At 37.9% G+C, this 23,560-nt stretch overlaps 1 protein-coding gene across 1 annotated transcript in view; it reads right to left on the reverse strand.

Annotated features, from left to right (window-relative positions):
* Positions 1 to 23,560, reverse strand: part of LOC140157567 (uncharacterized) — a 104,959-nt gene that overhangs the window by 28,587 nt on the left and 52,812 nt on the right. Inside the window, 13 exon segments of the mRNA XM_072180803.1 lie at positions 63 to 196; positions 965 to 1,145; positions 1,583 to 1,783; positions 2,141 to 2,357; positions 2,856 to 3,028; positions 4,060 to 4,257; positions 7,892 to 8,002; positions 9,455 to 9,761; positions 11,012 to 11,172; positions 12,154 to 12,288; positions 14,917 to 15,067; positions 20,210 to 20,361; positions 21,995 to 22,117. Coding sequence (XP_072036904.1) covers positions 63 to 196; positions 965 to 1,145; positions 1,583 to 1,783; positions 2,141 to 2,357; positions 2,856 to 3,028; positions 4,060 to 4,257; positions 7,892 to 8,002; positions 9,455 to 9,761; positions 11,012 to 11,172; positions 12,154 to 12,288; positions 14,917 to 15,067; positions 20,210 to 20,361; positions 21,995 to 22,117 — 2,244 coding nt within the window.

A 23,560-nucleotide genomic window follows, 5' to 3' on the forward strand; every position in this document is an offset into this window, starting at 1 on the left:
TGGTGCCAATTTAGAAAAGATGACTGTAAGAAAAACATTGTATGAGGAAAAAACAAACTGACCTGTGTTGCTATGCCGACAGGGCATGTGTTGAGATGACACTTGCGCATCATGATGCAACCAAGAACGATAAGTGGTACGGTGGAGAAGGCAAACTCATCAGCACCAAGCAATGCGGCAATAGTCACATCGCGACCTGCAACATAGAAGAGGTTAAGTTTAAACATTAATATGCTCATTATTATTACTGTATACCCTGAAATTTTTGCGGTGGTTTTATTTTTGCGAATTAATATGAGCCCGCAAAAATAATAACCTTATTTCATACATACTCACGATATAACGACGTTTCTGATTGGATTTGCGCCCGTTTTTGCTGGTCATAAATACCGTTTATGACCAGTACGCAGGGCATAAACAAGGTGCGTCACGCAGCGTTGGAATCCAATTAACACGTTCCACGATTTGCTAGTGTTGCGTACACGCGTATGTCACCGCGCCCATCTCATGCGGAGCACAAAAGATGACGCGTATCACGCGTTGACTCCCGGCCGTTGACCTCATGAGCCAAGCTGCTTCCTGCAAGTAGGCCTACTAATTTTCTTCCAATTTATGAAGGAAAACGGTATGGAAATGTTTTTAAACTTGTAAACCATTATTATTTTCATCTGTATTAAATTGCTAAGAATGTTGGGTATGTATGAACGGGGTCCATTCATAGGATTTCGGGCATGATCGCTGTTTATGCCCTCAATCCTATGAATGAACCCCAAAGTATTTTATTATATAAGTTGCCAACAACTGCTAATTTAACACCTCGCGAAATTGTCAGTGATACTTGAAACCACAAAAATATCTGTACCCCAAAATGTTGGCGTATGCAGTACTATTTCGATAGAAATTTTCAATAGTGTAAATCATACAAGGCCATCGAAAAATGCTTCAACATACATATAATACAAACCTGTTCTCAGCTGCCCATCTGTTTGAATCCTGACCCTTGACCTCAGGTTATTCAGGGTCAGCACCTGATGAGTTTCGGCCACACCGAGTTCCCATGGTAATCCGCCATGTTTGATACCAGTCCATGTACTAGCTCCAGTGCCACCGTCATGTCCAGACACTACAATGTGTTCAGCTTTACCCTGCATGGTATGTGTGTAACAAAATATGTTTATACATAAATTAAAAGCAAGTACAATGATAAGAAATATCCAGAAAACAATAAAAAATCCAGAAAATCAGTGTGAAATCGGGCAAAAATACCCTAAAACAGGCTGAAAATCAATAAAATTGCGTAAATTTTGGCCACAAAAAATCTGTAAAATCTAGACAAATCACACCCCTGTCATTGCCACCCCAACCATCATCCTAACCCTTATCCTAAAATGTAATAATCCTTTCCATTTTCCCATCCCTAAAAATACTAATCTTTTAAGCTGGTAACAGATTTTAAAGTAAAGACCTCACAAATATAACTTGGCCATTATACATAAATTTAGATTACTACCAGTACCGGTCAATATTTCGGCCAATAGCACCCCTGGGTCCAACCCCTCCACAAAGAAAACATACACTGTACCTTTGCTACGCCTGCAGCAACTATACCGACTCCCATTTCTGACACTAATTTCACACTGATACGGGCTTTGGGATTAGAACACTTGAGATTGTAGATCAACTCAGCTAAATCCTCAATGGAGTAAATGTCATGATGAGGTGGTGGAGAAATGAGACCTACACCGGGGACAGAGTGCCGGGTCTTGGCGATGTCTTCAGAAACCTGCAAAGAATAAAATGAATGTTTAAGGTTAGACTGATGAGATTAATAGAAACCCCAGCACACAGATGGAAGATCTAGCCCTCTCCACCAATCAAGTCTAGTCTAGTCTATTGAAATTTGACTTTATTTGTAAAAGATTCAAATGAGTCTTGAGGTTGGAGGGTAATTAAATGAACCTTGAGCTGGTGAAAAACAAATTTGTATTAGTAAACAACTTGCGCGTAATCATGTGTGTACTTCGATTTCACTACTATTCAATGCAGCGGGTTGCTTGGGATAACCAAACTTTTAGCAAGTGCAGTACCCGGTAGTTCACTTCCAAGTTGCATGGGATGATTTAAGCCATCTAATCCATACCTTATATCCAGGCAACTCTCCACCCTCTCCAGGCTTAGCTCCTTGGGCCATTTTGATCTGCAATTCATCAGCATGGGCCAAGTAAGAACTGTTGACACCAAATCTTCCAGATGCCACTTGTTTGATGGCGGATCGTTGACTGTTCATGGGGTCATCCGCATTCATATAGCGGTACTCATCCTCACCTCCCTCACCAGTGTTGCTCTTTGCACCAATCCTGTATGAAGAAAAGACACAAAATGGTACTTATGAAGACTTATCTGGTGGTTTAAACATCTCCAGAAATGTAAGATTTAGTATTTGAAATTCATGAGGGCTTAGTTGACTTACTATACATAGCAGGCGGTATCGGACATTCCTTGTTAAATGTGGCAACAGACAATATCGAAAGCAAAGAAGAAATGAGACAGCAATACTACCCAGACGTTGAACTCATAATAGGATTGTTTTTGGCTCTTAGTCGCATACATGCAATACCGTTCAAAAATAAAAGGCACATAATATATTCCCAAGTGTATGTACACTTTCACATCAAAATAAACAATTCTGGGTTGTTGACAAGACTTGAACATTGGAATCAACATAGACTATTGGTCACCAACTAAACTATTCCTGCCTGCCCCTAATCTCTTAATCCCTTAGTTAGGTCTTCCCAAATATTGTTGCACAAAACCATTTATGATGATATCTAGCACTTGTAATGTACTGAAATTACCTGTTCATAGCGATAGCCAATGATGTGTGAGCTTCAATAGAGATGCTGCCAAAGCTCATGGCACCTGTCACAAACCTCTTAACAATCTCCTTAGCTTCCTCAACCTCGGAGATATCAACAGGATTCTCAGACTTCTTGAAATCCAGCTGACCACGCAGTGTGCACTGGCGAACCTGACAAACAATATCATCACATTGTAAAGGGATAAAACGGACGAGAAAACATAATTAAATGGGCTATTCCAGTTAAAATCCATACAACCCGATGGAAGACCTTAAACATCCACAGAGGGAGTGTGAATTTCAAATGGGATTACCTGAATGAGTAACTCCATTTTGAAATCCACACTTGTGTGAGAGATTAATGTCATGTCTTCCATAGCAGGTGTATGGATTTCAAGTGGAATAACCCAATGATTCTGTTTACCAATAATTGTGACCATAACCGTCTATACTGCCCTCCCATGACAAAAGGAAGTATGGGACAAATTGATGTTATTGAGATATGGCGCAAAAACCAGATTTTCCTTGATTTATTAAATATTTTACGTAATATTCATACTATATGGGGTTCTTGTATGTTAAATTAGTGTACATTATCAACTAGTATAAATTTCCTTAAAACAATGATTAATTATTTACATAAAATCATCACAATTTTCCAATTGTACGTCCCATGCTTCCTTTTGTAGTGGTTTTTCGCCAAATACCCTATATTTTGTGTGTACAACTCTGAGGAAGCAAGTATTATTTTTCCGATTTACCTACTTTTTGAAGATATAACTTAGCCAAACTTTTATTAAACAAAAAGATAGGGGTATAAACAGTTAATTTAAGCCAAAAAAGTCATTTTGAAAATATTGTCCCATACTTCCTTTTGTCATGGGAGGGCAGTATACATCCACCGCAAATGGGACAAACTGAACCGTCAAAAAAACAGTAGAAAACAAAACGATTTCCCAAACCAGTTTTTGATTTTTACTCCTTTACAGGTACTAATCGTACTATATCATTGTAAAGCTTATTTTGAGGAAAATTTGCTTGCCCAATATCTAAAAAAAGTGATAAATGCTGACATCGCAACACATTTGTGGTGGACGGTTATTTTTAATAGTCAGTCAGTGGTTTCACTAAAACACTTCAAATCAGGGCTGGCATTTCAGATACATATTTGGAAGTAGTTTTCATTTTTTGAACATACTTACTGTTTCCTGCTGTGATTCCTTATACTTATTATACGCTGATTGGTTGTTGGTCTTTGCTGCATCTTGAATGTTAGCGATGCTCACTGGGTCGTTGATATGTTTCTCGCCACCGTTACGCCAATGATAATTTCCAGTCTCCAAGAGTGGGTTAATATCTCCGCCTCGTTTATGGAAGGCCTGGTGGTGCCTCTGCATTGCCTATAGGAAGAGATAGCAAATGACAAGTGTTTACAAAATTTGTAGCAGGAAAGTTCTCAAGAGGTTGTAATATTTGCAATTTTTGCAGATAACTTCAGAACTATGAATTTAAGGTGGTACCACACCCCCTGATAAATTTTGCGACTAATTTTGCTCAACAAATAACTACACACTGGTAACAAAAGCTATGTATATTATAGGGGCAAGGAATCCAATTACTTCACTGAAATTTTAGTGATTCAAGACAAGTGGTTCATTATATATATATGTTATATGTTAAGAAATGAGGTACATTCACGCGGTACTTCTTTTCTTATCATAAATAATGTACCGCTTGTCTTGAGTCACTGAAATTCCAGTGTAGTAACTGGATTCCTTGCCCCTATCATAATACATAACTTTAGTAACCTGTGTGTTATTATTTTTTGAGATATATGCAAAAAAAGCCACAAATTTCTCAAGGGGTGTAGCAAGTTCTGAGTTTTTGTCTAAAGATCTAGAAATTGTTTGGGCAGAATTTAATACTGATCAAGGGAAATGTTTGTTTGGTGTTTATTATAGGCCTCCATCTGAAAATAAATGTGGTTTGGAGATTTTGGATGATAACCTTAGTAAAATTCAAGCTTCAAACAGATCCTATAAATTGTGTTCTCTTGTTGGTGATTTTAACATTCATATTGATTGGATTAATGAGCATGCAACAAAGGGCTCTCTGCCAAATAGTCTTCTTGATGTAATGCACTCAAGTGGTTTCACACAAGTTCTTAAAGAGCCTACTTATAAGACTCTTAATGGTATTGATCACTTTCTTGATTTGGTTTTTGTTTCTGATCCATCATTTGTATTATCTTGTAATTCCACTTATAATTTGCATGGTTGTGACCACTCAGCAGTTAAATGTATGTTGAATATGTTTCCTCTTAAGACTAAGCCAATTAACAAGGCTGTTTACTGTCTAAATAAGGCTGATTTTGATCAAATGAAGTATTTGCTTGTAAATAGTCCATGGTATTCATGTTCTGATGATAATGTTAATGTTATGTGGAATAAGGCCGAATCCATTATTATGTCTTGTATAGATAACTCGGTACCCAAGAAAGTGGTTAAAAGAAATAATTCATTACCTTGGATAAATAAGGATATTAGAAAATTATGTACAAAGAAAAGATGTTATATAAAAGATCTAAAGTAAGTAAGTCTCCTGTAGCATTGCAGCAGTTTAAGGACTGTAGTAATAAATTGAAAGCTGCAATTAGAAATAGTCATAGAAATTATACATACGAACTTTCAAAAAATGTTAAGAGAAATCCTAAGAAATTTTGGTCTTATGTTTCTTCTTCCAAAAAGTGTTCTGAAAATACTTGTCTTACTGTTGATAATGATGTAATTACTGATCCAGATGATATTGCTAATGTATTCAATACTCATTTTTCAAGCAAGTTTGTTGATATGTATGAACCTATTGATCTTGACTCTTTGCCTGATTCCATTCCTTCACATGGGGCAGCCCTTTTTCTTGTGAGCCTATTACAGTAAGTGAAGTGGCTGATGTTCTTAAGAATCTTGATTCGTCCAAATCTCCTGGTCCTGATGGCATACTTCCTGTCTTTTTGAAGGTTTGTTGTAATGAATTAGCCCCAGTATTATGTGGTCTGTTTAACGATGTTCTACAACATGGTCAAGTCCCTGGTGCTTGGAAAGAGGCCAATGTTGTCCCTATCTATAAGGGTTCTGGAAAGCCCAAGGATGATGTTAGTAGTTACCGCCCAGTTTCTTTGACAAGTATCGTGGGTAAGGTTATGGAAAAATTAGTTTCTTCTCGTATAATGAATTATGTCAATGAAAATGGTATTCTGTCTGATAATCAATTTGGTTTTCGCAGTGGCAGAAATTGTGAGCAGATGTTGTCAACATTTTTCCATTTGCTTAGTAAATCATTGGATGATCGTAAATGTTGGCTTGTTGATGGTATTTTCTTGGATTTTAGTTCTGCATTTGATAAAGTAGACCACAATCTTTTGCTTGGTAAACTTCATTCTATGGGAATTAGAGGTCAACTTCTTAGGTGGATTCAAAACTTTTTGTACATGCGTAGGCAAAGGATTATTTTCAAAGGTGTAGTTTCTGAGTGGTGTAATGTAACTTCTGGTGTTCCTCAAGGCTCTGTGCTTGGTCCAATTTTGTTTCTGCTGTTTGTTAATGACTTAAATGATGTGGTTTCTTCTTCTCTTTTCCAATTCGCTGATGATAATTCAATTGTCCGTCCTATCTATGGTGATTTAGACCATAAGATTCTTCAGCAGGATATTGAAAATATTTTTCAATGGTCAGTTTGTAACAAACTTCCTTTGAACCTTTCAAAGTGTTCCACTATGCACATGACTAGATCTAAGTCTCCTAAATTCTGTAGTTCTTATATTATGGGCAGTGATGAGCTTAAAGAAGTTGATGAATTCAAGCTGCTTGGAGTTACTTTCAGTAAGGACCTTTCTTTTGACTCTCATATTGGTATTGTGGCTAATAAAATTTCTAAGCTCTCCGGTTTTATAGTTAGATGTACTAGAAATATGACTTCTGATGCTTTACTTAATCTTTACAAATCTCTCATTTTGCCACATATTGTTTATTGTGTTTGTGTCTGGTCTCCATTTCAAAGGAATCATATTGATAGGTTGGAAAAAAAATCCAGAGGAAAATCACTCGTACTTTGTTCTACAAAGATTTTCCTGAAGTTGATTTTGATGACCGTCCGTCATATTCTAAGAGGCTTGTAGATCTTGAATTGATTAAGCTTGAGGATGTTTACAAGTGTCAAAGATTAGTCTTGGGATTTAAAATAATCAATGAGATTGGGCCTCCTTCGTTTAGTTCACTGGTTCAAAGAAGTATTTTAGATAATTCTAGGCTATTGCATCAATCTGCCAAATCTTCATCTTTCTTTAATTCCATGTTTGTTTCCTCCCACGTCTTTGGAATGGAATTCCCTCTGAATTGCATCATGTTAATAATCTTGTTGTATTTAAGTCTGAATGTAAATCTTTTTACTTGAATATGCTTAAATGATCTTGTGGTATTTAATGTTTTGGCTTATGTATTTTCAAATGCCTTTATTTTATGTATTGGCTTATATATATTTTATATATTTTTTTTTGTACTTTCAAGTTTAATCTTTTTATTCATGTGCAGGATGAGTGGGCACTTCTGTGTTTGGGCTTTTAGCCCATTCACTCATCCTGAATTACTTGCTTTAGTCATGTGTAAGAAATGTAAAGTGTGTATAAATGTACTGTTATTTTGTTACTTTGTATTTTGCAAGTAATTCAAATAAATATTATTATTATTATAAGTCAGTAAATGTGTCACTGCCTGAAACTGAATTAAATCAATAAACTGTTCAGAATTGTGAAAATCATTGGCTGAAGCGGGATTCCAATTGAATATTTTCTTTGCTCCCCTTCTACATTTAATATTGTTACTGATAAATGTTTTGGTGATAGCTCATGACACAAAATTCATCCAACCTTCTTCTTCCTTTGAAGTACAGTCCTCTCTACGAGAGTATCGTCGTATTGTGCCTTATGCCTATATATATCCCAAAATGTTACTGTCAGCAAACAGATCCTTGTATACATACCTCGTTTGCTATGACGCTAAAGTTGACACCCTCCAACCTTGAGACTGTGCCCACAAAACACTTATCAATAACTTCCTTGCCTATGCCGACAGCTTCAAAGATTTGTGCTCCCTATACAGGAAATTGACAAAAAATAAAATGAGAATCTCAGTCAATAAGCCCAATCGCCATTCTAACTTCCGGTTTTTGAGACCAGTTTTGGGACACTTTGACCTCTGACATATCGGGAAAATTGACGTAATTATTATTAATTTTCTTAATATTGTCATAATGTTGATCATTAAAAATAAATTAAAATAAAATAAAATAATTAATTTATAAAATACTAATATTTTTTATATTTGTTTTAAGTATTGTAAAACATTTGAGATTATATTTTGTACGTAAAAAACATAATATTTCTGAATTTTCTGAAAGGTCAAAGGACAAAGTAACTGCAACTATAACTGCAAAAACTGTCCTACAATGCATTGCAAACTTCCAATGCCGATTTGGCTTATTATGGCTTCCGTTCGAGACAGAGGGTTTGGGGATAACTGCTGAATCCTTGACAGCCTATATACAGACATTTCATTAACCACAATGCTGAAAGGGTGCTGGGAAAGGAAAGAGAAAATCTTTAAAGAGAACAAAGAAGTTGTCCATTTCCTTTGGGATTCAAACTCCAGACCCCTCTGGTGCCAAGCACACCATCAGCAACTGAACCCCAGACCCCTCTGGCGCCAAGCACACCATCAGCAACTGAACCCCAGACCCCTCTGGCGCCAAGCACACCATCAGCAACTGAACCCCAGACCCCTCTGGCGCCAAGCTCACCATCAGCAACTGAACCCCAGACCCCTCTGGCGCCAAGCACACCATCAGCAACTGAACCCCAGACCCCTCTGGTGCCAAGCACACCATCAGCAACTGAACCCCAGACCCCTCTGGCGCCAAGCACACCATCAGCAACTGAACCCCAGACCCCTCTGGCACCAAGCACACCATCAGCTACTGAACCCCAGACCCCTCTGTGGCGCCAAGCACACCATCAGCAACTGAACCCCAGACCCTCTGGCGCCAAGCACACCATCAGCAACTGAACCCCAGACCCCTCTGGCGCCAAGCACACCATCAGCAACTGAACCCCAGACCCCTCTGGCACCAAGCACACCATCAGCAACTGAACCCCAGACCCCTCTGGCGCCAAGCACACCATCAGCAACTGAACCCCAGACCCCTCTGGCGCCAAGCACACCATCAGCGACTGGTAGTCACATGTGTTTCGCTGGCATGGCCAACAAAAATATTTGTATATGACTTGGGGTCAATTGAGTAGCTTTCTTTTGTAAGATATTACAGCAACACTTATAACACTTTGTAGTGAAAAACAGAAGTTCCCCCATTATGTTAACTCCATACAGGGCACATATATTTCAGTCCCATCTTAATCAATGGGACTAAATTGGACAACTTGTGTTTTACAGCAATTCACACTCCCTGTGTAGGAGATTAAGGTCATGTCTTCATAGGGGGTGTATGTATTTCAAGAGGAATAGCCTGGCCAATCTACTCATGCATTACCTTATAGCTGTGTAGAGTTGATATGCCCATCTTGGCCATCACTTTCCTAATTCCTTTCCCGGCTGACTTGATGACACGTCGGTCTATTTCATCATCGCTTATATCTTCTCCTAGCAGATTCTGATTTCGCAAACTCACAAGATTCTCGTAAATGAGGTACGGGCAGATGGCGTCGGCGCCGTAGCCAATGAGGAGGCAGAAGTGGTGCATCTCACGCGCTTCACCGGTTTCAACTATGAGACCCACGCGGAGACGTTGTCTTGTACTAATGAGATGGTGATGGACTGCCCCCAATGCCAGCAGAGACCTGCAGAAAATGTGTAAGAAATATGTAATCAGGCTGTGAAAGATCCTACGATGGTAACCACAAATTTCTGATGCATTGCGGGATGGTTTTGGCAAATTTTGGTACAGCTGAACTGACCTATTGGGAAACTCATTTTTTTTAGAGAGAAATATTGTTTGAAATGTTTTACTAAAATTTTACAAAACTGTTGTAATCTTCATTACATTTGTGTACTTTTTCCCAACCTCGAAGTCATTAACAATCTATAAAGGATACTACATAACCCATATTTCTTAATTGAATTCTACCCCAGGTCACATAAATTGTGCAGAGAAAGTTTTGTTCACTTTAGATAAGACAATTAAGTTCACTAAAAGGGATGTTACCATGCCGATTGACAGCCTTATCCCCCATTTTTCTTCATAAAAACTTAAATTTTTCATTATTACCCCAGTAAAATTTAACACCAGAGGTATGCTGTAGATGGTGTAAACGTGGTGCATTGCGGTAACCACTACTGGAAGTACACCAGGCACAAAAAGAAACTCGTCAGTTATATTCATCCTTGCTGTTCAATAACTTGATAATTTTGGATTATTCTGAAATATACATTTTGTTAATTGGACTTTTCTTTCTCATTTGACACCCTGTTCGTGAAAAACGAACAAGAATTGACCAAGATATGCGCCTCCAAAGTCTCAAACCACAAAATCAAAAGTTACATTTTCAACGATTTTCAATGGGAACTCATCGTTGTATTGCACACAAGCACCACAGGCCAATCAATACAGCACACAGTGTAACAGGCACAGTTGAATCGTTAAAATTGCAACTTTAAATTTTGGGGTTTGAGAGTTTGGAAGTGCATATCTTGGTCAATTCTTGCTCAATGTTCACGAACAGGGTGTCAAATGAGAAAGAAAAGTCCAATTAACAAAATGTATATTTCAGAATAATCCAAAATTATCAAGTTATTGAACAGCAAGGATGGATGAATATAACTGACGAGTTTCTTTTTGTGCCTGGTGTATTTTGCTTCTTATATCATAACTGCTGGAGCAATACAATTCGAAAATTTTGAAACATATTGTTTTAATTATGGTTGGCCTAAATGTAAATTGTATGAATCATCCCTCATCAAAATATGGGGATTCCATCCCGGATCTATGCAGGCCTATGATCAGATGGTATGGAACTATGTGGTCAAACTGTATTGTAGCACAAAGTTATCTAAGTGTATATAATACATCTTGTGCCATTTATGTACTTACCCAACAGGAACATGTTGAAGTCCTGCACCCCTGTCAGATAACACCAGCATAGTATAGCCCTCATCCACAGCCTCAGAGCATTGCTTACAGATACGATCAATAGCTGGTACTAAGCCGTTACTGCCATCTTCCACCAGGTATGTGATGTCTATGGTCTTAGACTATTAATAAAAGGAAGAAAAATGGTTGATTGATTGATTTAATACTATGTGCGCCTATGTCTCAAGGAAACCTAATAGACTATAGTAACCCCACATAGGCTGATTTGAAATGATTTTACATCTTTTTTTTGTAAAATCATTTTTTTTTCAGACGTCTTAATTTATCTTGAATATGAAAATCTATATGCATCAATGTAGCCATATTCCCCCATGCTTACGACTTTTGTGATTGTGATTACATGTTTAAAATAATATTGTTTAATTAATATTTTTATTAATTTTTATGTATTGTATGGTGGTGCAATCGTTTCAGGCTACTAGCTTTTCCTTGCACCTTCTCCATCCTGCTGTTGTTTTTCGTTTTGATATATTTTGGCATTTTTTAATGTGTTTTGATGGAAAATAAATAAACTTTGCACTTGAACTTAATGTGGTCTCATGTACACTCTATTCTTAGTCAGTGGGAGTGGTCTAGTTCGTAGACACATTTCTGATTGGACAATTGCATGATTTCGGGTGCCGTCTATCAGGCCGTAGACGACCCCGCGTCATCATGCGTCTTGATAATGCGTAACACGCGTGTAGAGGTGCACGTATGTATCGCGCTGGATGCGTAGACTAGTGCGGAATACGTGAACGCGCTAGCAGTACGCGCAACAGAATACGTGAAGTTGTAATCAAGTTTCATTTATTCTATAATGCGGGAGTTTTTATTACGTTAACTTAGTTTTTGCTTAAAAAAATTGTTTACAGTTATTAAAATAATATTTAACTGACTAAGAATGAGAATAAGCGATAGGAATTTTTATTTTGCCTATCCTCTACCTATGATAGGCGACAGGCAGGTCCAATATTTTTATCGTAGTGGATACCGGCTGCGCCGCATCCACTACTCAAAATATTGGACCTGCCTGTCAAATCTATCACACGGTAGAGGATAGGCAAAATAAAAATTCTATCGCTTATTCTCTAGATACCAACCTTCCAATCTTTGTAGTTCATTGCCTTGATGACCTTCAAGTCTCTCTTGCTGAGGATTGGTGTGTCCAGAAACAGCCTTCTGCATTGCATCTCACTGGGTTCAAGAATGTTGGATTCTGGGCCGATTGGTGAGGCCTATAGTGCAATAAAAGATGGGGAAGTTTACTGCTTTACACCCTACATCTTATAGTTTTTGTGTGTGTTATATATCTAGTAAATAAAGCTATAGCCTACAATAGACCTTGCATCCTGCGTTATTAGATTAGAGGTTATAATTGAGGCTATTCTAGTGATCCAATCAAGCCCACAGACTCTCTTCAATGGAGTAAAGTGTAGATCAAAGTCTGGACTCTGTACAGGAGTAATTTAGGGATTCAATCATGTTTCACCGTTGTTCATCACCGTTTAACAACAATGCGGCTACATCGTCTGCGTGGAGCGAAGTAAACCATGAAGACGCGCTGGACGCGAGTTGTTAAAAGGTGATGAACAACGGTGAAACATGATTGAATCCCTTTCAACAACGAAAAGAAGTTTAAGATTGTATAATTCATGATTATTTCACGAGGAATGTCAGTTAATCATTGCCAAAAACTTCAATGATTTCACTGTTGATATCAGCAATAAAACTACAGCCTACAGAATAAAACGGCCCGTAAAACGGCAATGTTTAGCTGCTACCTGAAAAATACTGAATTCAACCAGGAATCAACTTGCAAGCTTGCACACGCACAAGTTCCAGACATGACAAATTTTACGCGCTCTCGCGTACCGCGTAGTCTCGCTCGCGTTCGCGTATACGCTACAGTAAAAGTGTGGATTCATCATGGATTAACAACGGTTGGCTCCTGTACAAAGGTATAGGAGGAGTTGTTGAAATACAAATACATCATGTTTTGAGGGAAAGTAGTGAAATCTAATGGTTCCTGTCTGTACACTGAGTGGAGGAAAAAAGTCACAATCGGCCAATATTGAGGGACCAGTAGCTTTCACTTCTTTCCTGAAAATAAATGTTGTATTTGTTTTCCTCAACCTCATAAATATTTTCACTATCACAGGCAAACACAAAGCACACAGCTGCATGCAGTTAGTGAGCGACTGTGTGTACCTGTCAACACGGTATGGTAAACTATAAAGCTTTCAACAACTCTTCCTATACCTTTGTACAGGAGCCAACCGTTGTTAAACCGTGATGAACCCACACTTTTACTGAAGCGTATCTACTGCGAACGCGAAGCGAGACTACGCGTTACGCCAGAGCGCCGTATAATTCGTCATGCCTGGAACATTTGTGCATATGCCAGCTTACAAGTTGAATTCAGTATTTTTCAGGTAGCGGCTAAACATTGCCGTTTTATTCTGTAGTTTTATTGCTGATATCAAAAGAGAAATCATCGAAGTTTTTGTAAGGCTGAGTGGCAATGATTAACTGACATTCCTCGTAAAATAATCATGAATTATACGATATTTAGCTTCTTTTCGTTGAAAGGATTCAATCATGTTTCATCGTTGTTCATCACCGTTTAACAACTTCGGCGTCCGGCCAAGCGTCTGCGTAGTTTAGCCGCTCGGGCAGCTAAAGCTGCCCTCGCAAGTAAACCACGCAGACGACGCGTCGCATTGTTGTTAAACGGTGATGAACAACGGTGAAACATGATTGAATCCCTAATTTAAGGACACTTTTGCCCACTTCACTGAAAACCCAACCATCGATATACCAAAATTGCTGAAAAGGTACCCCAAACCGTGGCACATCCCTGTACACCTATAAAGATTAGGATTGTGGTTTACTTGTGGTTACCGGATCAATCTATGTAAAGTTATGTTATTGTTAGTCACTTTTTAACACTTAGTACCAGGGTGTTAGCTAGCCGATCACAACCACTCAATCATTTTGGACGAGCAGTTGCTTCAGCATAGGCAAACTTAATGTCTGTGGACATATGCTACATGTTAAAAATAATGCTTAATATTTGAAATCAAAACAACACTAATAAATCCAAGCTATAAAAGCAATAACTATTTGAACTAAGAGGTATAGATTATGTTTCCAGGGCCAAAATTAGACAGGCAGTTTTGGTGAACTTCAAAGCTTGTCCTACATACATCAAGTCTCGCCTCTATTTGTCGCTCATTCAACCCAAACTGACTTATGGATCGGTAGCTTGGATCCCTTCCACAAATGAAGAGAGACACCAGCTAGACATGATACAGAGGTCAGCTGCTAGGTTATGCTTCAACAACTACTCCAGAGAAGCAAGTGTTAAGCAAATGCTCAACCAACTTGAATCGCCTTATCACCAGACTTAGCTTGATGTACAGAATTACACACAATCTCGTCGACATAGACGGGCAGGACCACCTCACCCGACCAACACGAATGACCAGACGACACCACCCATCTTCATACATGCAGATTAGAGTCAACTCATCGACCTACGCAAATAGCTTTTTTCCATGGACAATTCCACACTGGAACGGACTGCCCCACGACATATTAGACATACCAGACTACAAAAACTTCAAGACCGCCGTTAGGGACTACCTGAATTAAATTTCGCCAAATCCAGTCTTAGGTCATTGGTTTGTACCAACTCTGATGCGATGCGGGTACCCGTTTATTCAGAGGATAACGTCCAGATCCAGAAATGATGGGTACTTCAAATCCTAGCCAAGACCCTACTTACAAATCTTTGTCACTTCCCTAGAATAGTCAGTCTGTAAAGCACAAATCTGTGGTTTTTATAGTTTATTATGCCTTACCAGTGACATGACAATGCTCTCCCTGATAGGGTCAATAGGTGGATTGGTAACCTGTGCAAAGTGTTGCTTGAAGTATTCAAACATGAGTGGATTACGCTGAGACAGGCAGGCTAGAGGAATATCATTGCCCATGGATCCAAGAGCTTCTTTCCTGAAACATAAAACATAGTCAAATATTGGAGTGAGCTTGTCATTTTGTGATATGTTTCATGGAATCCTTGCACACCAAACTCGCTGAAAATTGCAGACCAAAGAAACACTGAAAAGTTTATATCTTTTCCAGTTGCTTAAAAATCCTGCACGCATTGCACAAAAAATATGTGGTTACATAGTGGTTTCATCTGTCACATTCATGGACCGATTGGCCATTAACAGCATCTGCAGTTATTATTAGTGTATGTGTACATGTGCCCAAGTTGTCCCTATTCTGCCTGAATGGGTCAAATACCAAGAATTCTACTTCTTCTCAGCAATCTGTTCACAAAACACAATGGACAAGCATGCATGGTTATTGTCAATTGAAATGACCGCATCATACAGGGTGTCCCTGAAAGAACTATACCAATGGCAAATTTCATTTTTGTTATTTAAATGTGCAAACCTATACCGAATCAATTAAATATATGAACTATGAAGTTAGAGATATCTGAGGAAATCTTGACTACTCACACAGGGACTGGCTGTACATCAGGTATTCTGATAACTCATACTCATAGTTGATGTTGTTGAGGAATAAAAACAGCTATCACATATTTTTGGAATTTTTATAATTACCCACTCTGTTCTTGAATGTGCTAACCATTTTAATATCACACCTCATTTTTGATCCATTCCCGCAAGTCAAACATAATCTCTAATGTACAGTTTATGCCTCATACTCAGTGCTTAGTACTCAATGTACAGATCACTGGTTGATATATATGGAATGGATTGGAAATTAGGTATGTTTGGAAATTTCCAGAAAGCAGCAGTAAATTTACAAAATTAAAAAAGTATATGAAAGTTGCTTTACTGTGCAAATGCATAAATTATTTGGTTATGTTTGGTGTGGGCATTAAAAAATCTATTTATGAATGTTCCAATGGTAGAGTTCTTTCAGGAACACTCTGTATAGTAGTGTACAAAACACATAATGTTACTGAAAAAATGCCCAAAGGATCGAAGGAAGTATTTAACAAAAGAATATCAATCACAAAAGTCAAGAAAACAGGTTGTTTTGAAACTTGGAACAAAATTTCATCAAATTCATTCAGAAGCTACTTCTGTTTAATGGGCCACATTTTATGCTCTGTTTTTAATGTCATCCCTACTCCTGGGATTCCAGAATTTAAAAATAATATCTTGTTTTACCAAATGAATCATAGCTAAATCCTAATCTTAAAGTTAATTCTAAATGACAATAAAAGTCAAATTTTAATATTTTTGCAATTTGAGGCAAAAAGGACCAAAACATGCAATTTTGCACATTTTCTTACAATTGTAGTCACAAAAGTCTAAGACTTCGCATGCGTCTACACATTCAAAATATTAAGAATAGGCTAAGAGGAAGCTCATAATTTTAATCTTTTATGTTATTTTAAATAATTGATTTTGAAAAAGATTAGAAAATGTGTTTTCCAAAAATTACAATGCATAACTTGAAATTAGTCTTCGTACAAGCCGGGCTTGATTATCACAGCATATGAAAAATGCCTTAAAAACATTTTTCGGCCCTTTCCCCCACAAATTTACCAAACTAGTGCACCTGCAGCTGTGAGAGCCCTGATGCTGTGAGAGCACTCATTATGATAGCGATACTGTTTGACCCCAGATGACCTATCATGCTCCCCTCAATAGGGCAAAGTTTAAATTTAGCCCCTACATGACCTTTGACCTCAATTTTGTTTTGCGCATATATTCCCCTCGTATCAAGGATTCCACCCACCAAGTTTGAGCCCGATAGGACAAAGTTTGAAATCCACCTTTGACCTTTGACCTCGGATGACCTCCATATCATGTTTTTCATGCTCCCCTCATACAAAGGTTTCGACCGACCAAGTTTGAGCCCGATCGGACAAAGTTTGAAATTTGACCCCTCCGTAATGACCTTCGACCTTGGTTGACCTCGATTGTATTTCGGGCATGTAATCCCCTCGTATCAAGGATCCCACCCACCAAGTTTGAGCCCGATCGGACAAAGTTTGAAATTTGACCCCTCCGTAATGACCTTTGACCTCGGTTGACCTCGATTTTATTTCGCAGCATTATATTCCCCTTGTATCAAGGATTCCACCCACCAAATTTGGGCCCGATCGGACAAAGTTTGAAATTTTGACCTTTGACCTTGACCTCCGATGACCTTTCTTGACCTCCGATGACCTTTAAAACTACCCAGTAAACAGCGCACGCCCAATACCCATCTATGTCTGAAATATCGGATCGATGCGTCGAAGCGCGGCGAAACGCATAGCCGGACAGACAGACAGACACACAGAGCTCATTATTTTATTAGTATAGATATTAAAATTTGATTTTCATTGTCAATAAGAACTTAACCCTAACAGGACGGTATACTACAAAATACTACTTGATATGCGCTGTTCGTGCATGCATCCCACGTGGTGTGATGACGCAATCGCCCTAAGTGATATATAGGCACGGTTTCGCTGGCCATGAAGCCCAAGACCCGTGGCAAAGTGTCGCCGACCCAGTGCCTGGCATGCGAGGGGTCTCGGGTTCGAATCCCACCAGAGCAAACAACTTCTTTCCTTCTTTATTTCTTTCCTTCTCTCCCTTCCCGTCCCCAAAAAGCCCTTAGGCGGTTAGGGTTAGGGATAAGGATTTAGCTATGTTTCATTTAGCAAAACAGGATAACATTTTCCAACAAAATAAATGCTGTATTTTCTGGAATCAGGAGTAAGCAACAAGAATTACATGTAACCTAATGATCAAGCAGTTTAGTTTATCTTCTGTCAAAATTTAGATATTCTGTGGCCCAATTTTTACTGCAAAATAATGTTGTAAAAACAAGGAGGACAAAATATTTTGAGTTATAAATCAGTCTGCAACTCAAAAACAATAATTTAATCAAGTATATGTAGTCAGAGAAGATGTCTTACCCTTCCCACAATCCTTTACAACATGATGCATTGCCCCATTTTGACACTCACATTACTTTGTACAGGCTTCCTTCTTCATCATTTTGAGAATAGACCAATTAAATATGGATCGATAGTCAAGAAATAAACATATTTTGCAAGATCTGGATGTGCTCTGTTCATCGAGGTACATTTCGTCACTATCGACCCATGTTGCACTAGATAGCAAATCAGTACAAAAAAATTGAAATGGGAGAAATGCATTATGGGAAGTGTAAGATATCCTCCTCTGCCTGTACTTGTTGGTCATACTTAGTTGAGTCTATAAGAAACCAAAGGAACACGATTTGAGACAATATGTGACCTGTACCCACAAAACCAGGTGCATGTTAGGTTTTAAAAGAAAATATTATTACATAGTTGAAAATAGCAGTAAGCTTTAAATTTGCACTAAATTAGTTAATGAACCACAGTATACATCTTTATTATACAGGATGTCCCTGAACGAACTGTACCATTGGATGTTTTCAATTTTGGGTATTGTGATGCCTGAACCAAACAGAACTAAATAACTGGTTTTGTTCAGGAATAAAATGGATAACAGTCCAAATCAGACCTCAACAAAGACCAGGGGCACCACTCCCTACCAGCAGCCTACAAGAAGTTACTTGAGTCAAGTGGCCTGGGTTCATTGTCCAGATCAAACCAGTGCCAAAGAAGTGATGCTCAGATGAGCTCGTAAGTTGTGCGAATAAATTTGTCTACATTATAAGCTATCACATACTTTATGAATTTTGACTATTGACTGCATCATTCTTGAATTATAATCATTTGAAAATCACACCGCAATTTTAATCCATTCCACCGAGTCAAACTACTGAACAATAGATGCCTCATGCTCAGTGATTGGTACGCCAGATACAGATCACCCATTGATATTTGAATCAGCGGAAGGATTGCAAATTAGGTATTTTTGTATAATTCTTGTATTTCAGGAACGAAATGGTCAATTTTCCAAATTCAAAAAGTACATGAAAGCTGTTTTATTGTGCAAATGCATGAAGAATATTCAGTCATATTTGATTTGGCATACCCAAAATTTAAAGATTCCAAATGAGTACAGTTCTTTCAGGGACACCCTGTATACAATTTGCTCAGAGATCTTTAAATGTTTGAGCATAACATTCTGAGAAATAAGGTAATAAATAGCACCAATTAAATGGCACTAAATAATGAATAATTAAAGCCAATTGTGACCTGTCACAGCGAATGAGCCGTAAATTCCTCCCCTGGTCAAAATTGTTTTATTTCGTGTTTAGAAAATACACATCATAAGCTTTAAAATGGTAAACTATTTGACTTCAAACGATATCCAGTAGCAGGGTTATGGTTTGTTGAACTTTGCTCCTTCAACAAAATGGTAGCTTTTTTCGTTTCTACGTGTGTCTCTTTTTCCACATTGCTGGCAATAAATATCAAACAGTCATCATTGGCGGTCATATCAAATCATCCCCAAGTCAACGAGGTTCAAGAAAGTTCTCTCATTGTTAATTGTTGGTTATACATACCTATACAATGCCTGGTAACCCACCACTTGAACAGGATTTAGCCAAAGCAAACAAAGACCAGAGCTATTAAAAATTCTATTGCCATCTAAGGTAGAAGCTTATTATCCTCTTCAACAATAGGATTATTGATTGGTGTTTGACTATCAAAATGAGATAGATGTTGCGCCAGCTAGAGATGCCAATGAATACGACCTGCATGCACATTTTACACTGTAACTCAGAATGCAATTTAGGGAATTTACGGCTCATTCGTGCTGTACCGTCACAATTTATAACTAATCCTCTTTTTCTGACGTGCTTCTTTGATTTGATAAGTACTATTGATACCACACCCAAAAACACCAATGACCTTTATACTACATCTGCTAACATGCTCTGGATTTTGTGGGAGCTGGTCGCATGTTCTAACAGGCTGCTGATATTAAAGATGGCCGCCATGAAATCACATCAAATGCTCTACTCTTTCAGAAAACAAAAACAACAACAACAAAAAACCAAGCTTAATTAATTAGTGTGAAATGGACATTTCAAGACCTGGTCAAAAAGAATTATACCATGCACTTGAGTTGGCCAAGGAAAATGGAAAAGTCATCATCCCTGACTTGAATCTGTCACCTCTGGGTTTTCTCAACCCTGTTCAAGACTTACTGGATCTTAATGTAGGGTAGCAACAACAAGTTGATGTGTTCCACTGTGTAACCAAACATCGGTAGACGATGGTCCTCCTGGATCAGTGGGAACTCCTGTGGAATTTCCTCGGACGGCTTGTGAGCTGCGTACAAGTCCTTGAGAGTTATAACCTATAACAGAAATCATTATATTGTTAGCAGTTATTCAGACAATTATTCACCAGTCAATCCTGGTTGGCAGAGTAGAAAGGAACTCTGTGGCAGGCGGGGTGTGGTGCAATGCAAAGTGCTTTGTGAGCTGCATAGATATCGTACACACATCTTGGCTCACACAATCCAATTCACAATTCAGTTGTGACATTTTTTCATATGACTGCGTTTTCCACTGGTACTAAAGTGGCCATATTGATGGAGAAAAATTGTGGATGGCCCTGGACGAGGCTGCCAATAAAAAAATACAAACAAAAATCTTTGGAAATTCACCAGTCATCTTGATGACTGCAAAAAATAAATAAATAAATACAAAGTTTCTAGTTTGGTATCAATGGTCTGAAACCTTACATTCCTGTGTAACAATTGGCTATTCCACTTAAAATACTCACACCACCTGTGGAGGATTTCATTGGCATTTCAATTTCAGTTGAATACAGTAGAATTCAATCTACAAGCAAATATGCCTCCTAATAGAGTATTTTTTTATGAAAGAGATGAAAGGCAGACACCTTCCACAAAAACATTACAATAGATTGGTCTTATAATAATACATATTTGTACTGTATCAGTAATACATGTAGTTGCTCAAACTCTAAATAATGTTTTTGTGAAGGGTGTCTGCCTTTTGTCTCTTTTGTCAAAAAAACAACAACACTCAATTAAAGGCATTATGCTAGTAGATGGGGGTCCTACGGTATAGAAGAACACCATGTTTCAAACTTTCTGTCCTTATCCCAATCCAGATGCAATATTGTTAAAGGCCAGCTAAAAACTAGAAAATGGTGAAATTCATAATTTTACCCAATATGACCCCTATTTTGGGAATTCGGTTTGGAATTCTAAAATATTCCAGTTTTGGGATGACAACTTGGATCTAGAATAAAGATCTTTCTCATGGGGGGTGTGGTTTTCAAATGGAAGAACCCCATGGAGCGCAGACACCATATTTCAAGTCTTAAGATACTTTGTCCTTTTCCCATTTGGTACAACACTAAGATTGATATCACTGTACAATTTGTGTTGACCACAGACAACAAGAGTGACATAGTTTCAATCCTGGGCTTACACATACATGTATAAAACAGAAATGGCCAAGATATTGGCATTTTCAACTACAATCATAAAATTGATTCTTGCAAAAATTCCAGTAAACTATCTGTGTGAATGAAGGTTGATTTTCATAGATTTTAAATATCCATACCGTAAATTATAAAATCCCTTTGCAAGAATCAAAACCGATTCACTGCAGATGAGTGACGAAATAGTAACTCTGTACTGTGAAAATGCTGTACATATAAAACTATTGTGATATTTACATGTCTTGCAATGTCTTATGTCCTGCGAGGCGAGGCCGCCTCATTGCTTCATTATGTAATGTATACTCGGATGCTAAGACACAGTAAGAGAGGCGGCAATAAGATTACCCGAGTGTCAGCAGTGAATAGCGCACTGGGTAAACTCTTGACCAGTAATCGTGAGGTCCTGGGTTCAATCCCTCAGAGTCCTGATTTTTTTTCACTTTTTCAATTTAGTCTGAGCTTCACAAAGTCAGTTCTAATAATCAACACATAGACCATCCTGTTTACCATACCTGTTCTTTGAGCCATTTTCCAACTGGTCTCTGTTCGGCAATCTGTCGCTTCAACTCCTCATCTTTGCTGACTTCACCAACGACAGTGTCGACGAGCAACATACGACCTGGTTTCAGACGACCCTATTCAAAGAAACAATCATGCAATTAGTCATATTTGCTTTAACATTGTATATTTGCCATTTTTATTTCATGAAATTATGTGCATAATTTGTATGCATCAAAAAATGAACTGTTTCACATTAGAACTGTTGGCAGTTTGTTGCTTTTCACTACCTGAATACCATGTGACTTTTCTTTCTGCGTCCCCCCTTTCAGTTCAAATAAATTCAAAATCTTCCTTTAACTTAACATCTTCCAAGTCTCTGAAATTACCATGGTGATAAAGAAGAGCAAGTTTAAATGGGTACATTCTCTGTGTACAGCATAATTAGTAAGTTCATTTATTAATGCTGGTATCATACTGACATGCTGCTTGTCGCTGCATGAGCACCGTAAAGCAAAATTTATACTCAATCGCCGAGTGATTGCGATGCAGTGATGGTCAATCGCCAAATTTTGCGATGCATAGCTCGTCGCTTTTGTAAAGTGTGCTGAGCCTTGTGGATCAAAGTCTAGGCATTGTGCCTGTGTGTAGCGCACTATAAATCACTGCACTTTTTTTTTGTTGCATTTACACTTAATACAGCGATCGTGATTGCACCCGACAATTAAAATAAACAAAAAGCCACAAATTACATTTTGAAAACATACATTACTGTCAATAATTATTGCTTTGAATTGTTTCATCTCCAAAAGTTAATGGTAATGAGAGAGGTAAATTAATTAGCAAAATAATAGATCCAGTAGGTAGTAGGATAGGTAATGATTGGTTGATGCATTCACATGTGTCATACATAGTGTCAAGCGACATCACACAGAAAAAGTTGAGATTTCTTCAATCGAAAAAGCGACATTGTTATTGCCTCAGTAATTTGTATCAATTGATCGGCTTGACACTCTGAAAACGGAAATCAACACTATGGGGTGAGAATCGCTTTTCAGCGATCAAGTATAAATTCAGCTTAACACTCAGGCATTGCAGATAAACAGACTCAATCGTCATTGGGTGATACGTCATGCTCTTCAGTCTCACAGGGGCATAAAATTCAGTATTATTTCACAAAATGCCACATTTTTCCTTACACCAATTTATGATACACACATGATCTGGTTGTCACAAGAATTGAATCATTTTCAGTGGTATGATTCCCAAAACAGACATAGTTATGGAAATGATCTGAAGGTGCAAGTCAGAAGGGTGTACCTGACATGCATATCATCATGAACACCTCATATTGATGAATGATCATTTCTGATTAAATATGGAAAATAAGTAATAAGGTAAAATTTTTTTATGGATTTGGATAGCTTCATTAATATTTGGGCAAAATCAATAGCAACTACAACATGTATTGTATAATACATTGTATAATATGATGATGCTAAATACAATGTAGTATGACATGTATGCAAATAATGGAGTAAACTGATCCTGCAAAATGTTGACATATTTTTCCACAACCC

The sequence above is a fragment of the Amphiura filiformis genome, chromosome 7 (genome assembly GCF_039555335.1).
Source record: "Amphiura filiformis chromosome 7, Afil_fr2py, whole genome shotgun sequence".
NCBI lineage: Eukaryota > Metazoa > Echinodermata > Ophiuroidea > Amphilepidida > Amphiuridae > Amphiura > Amphiura filiformis.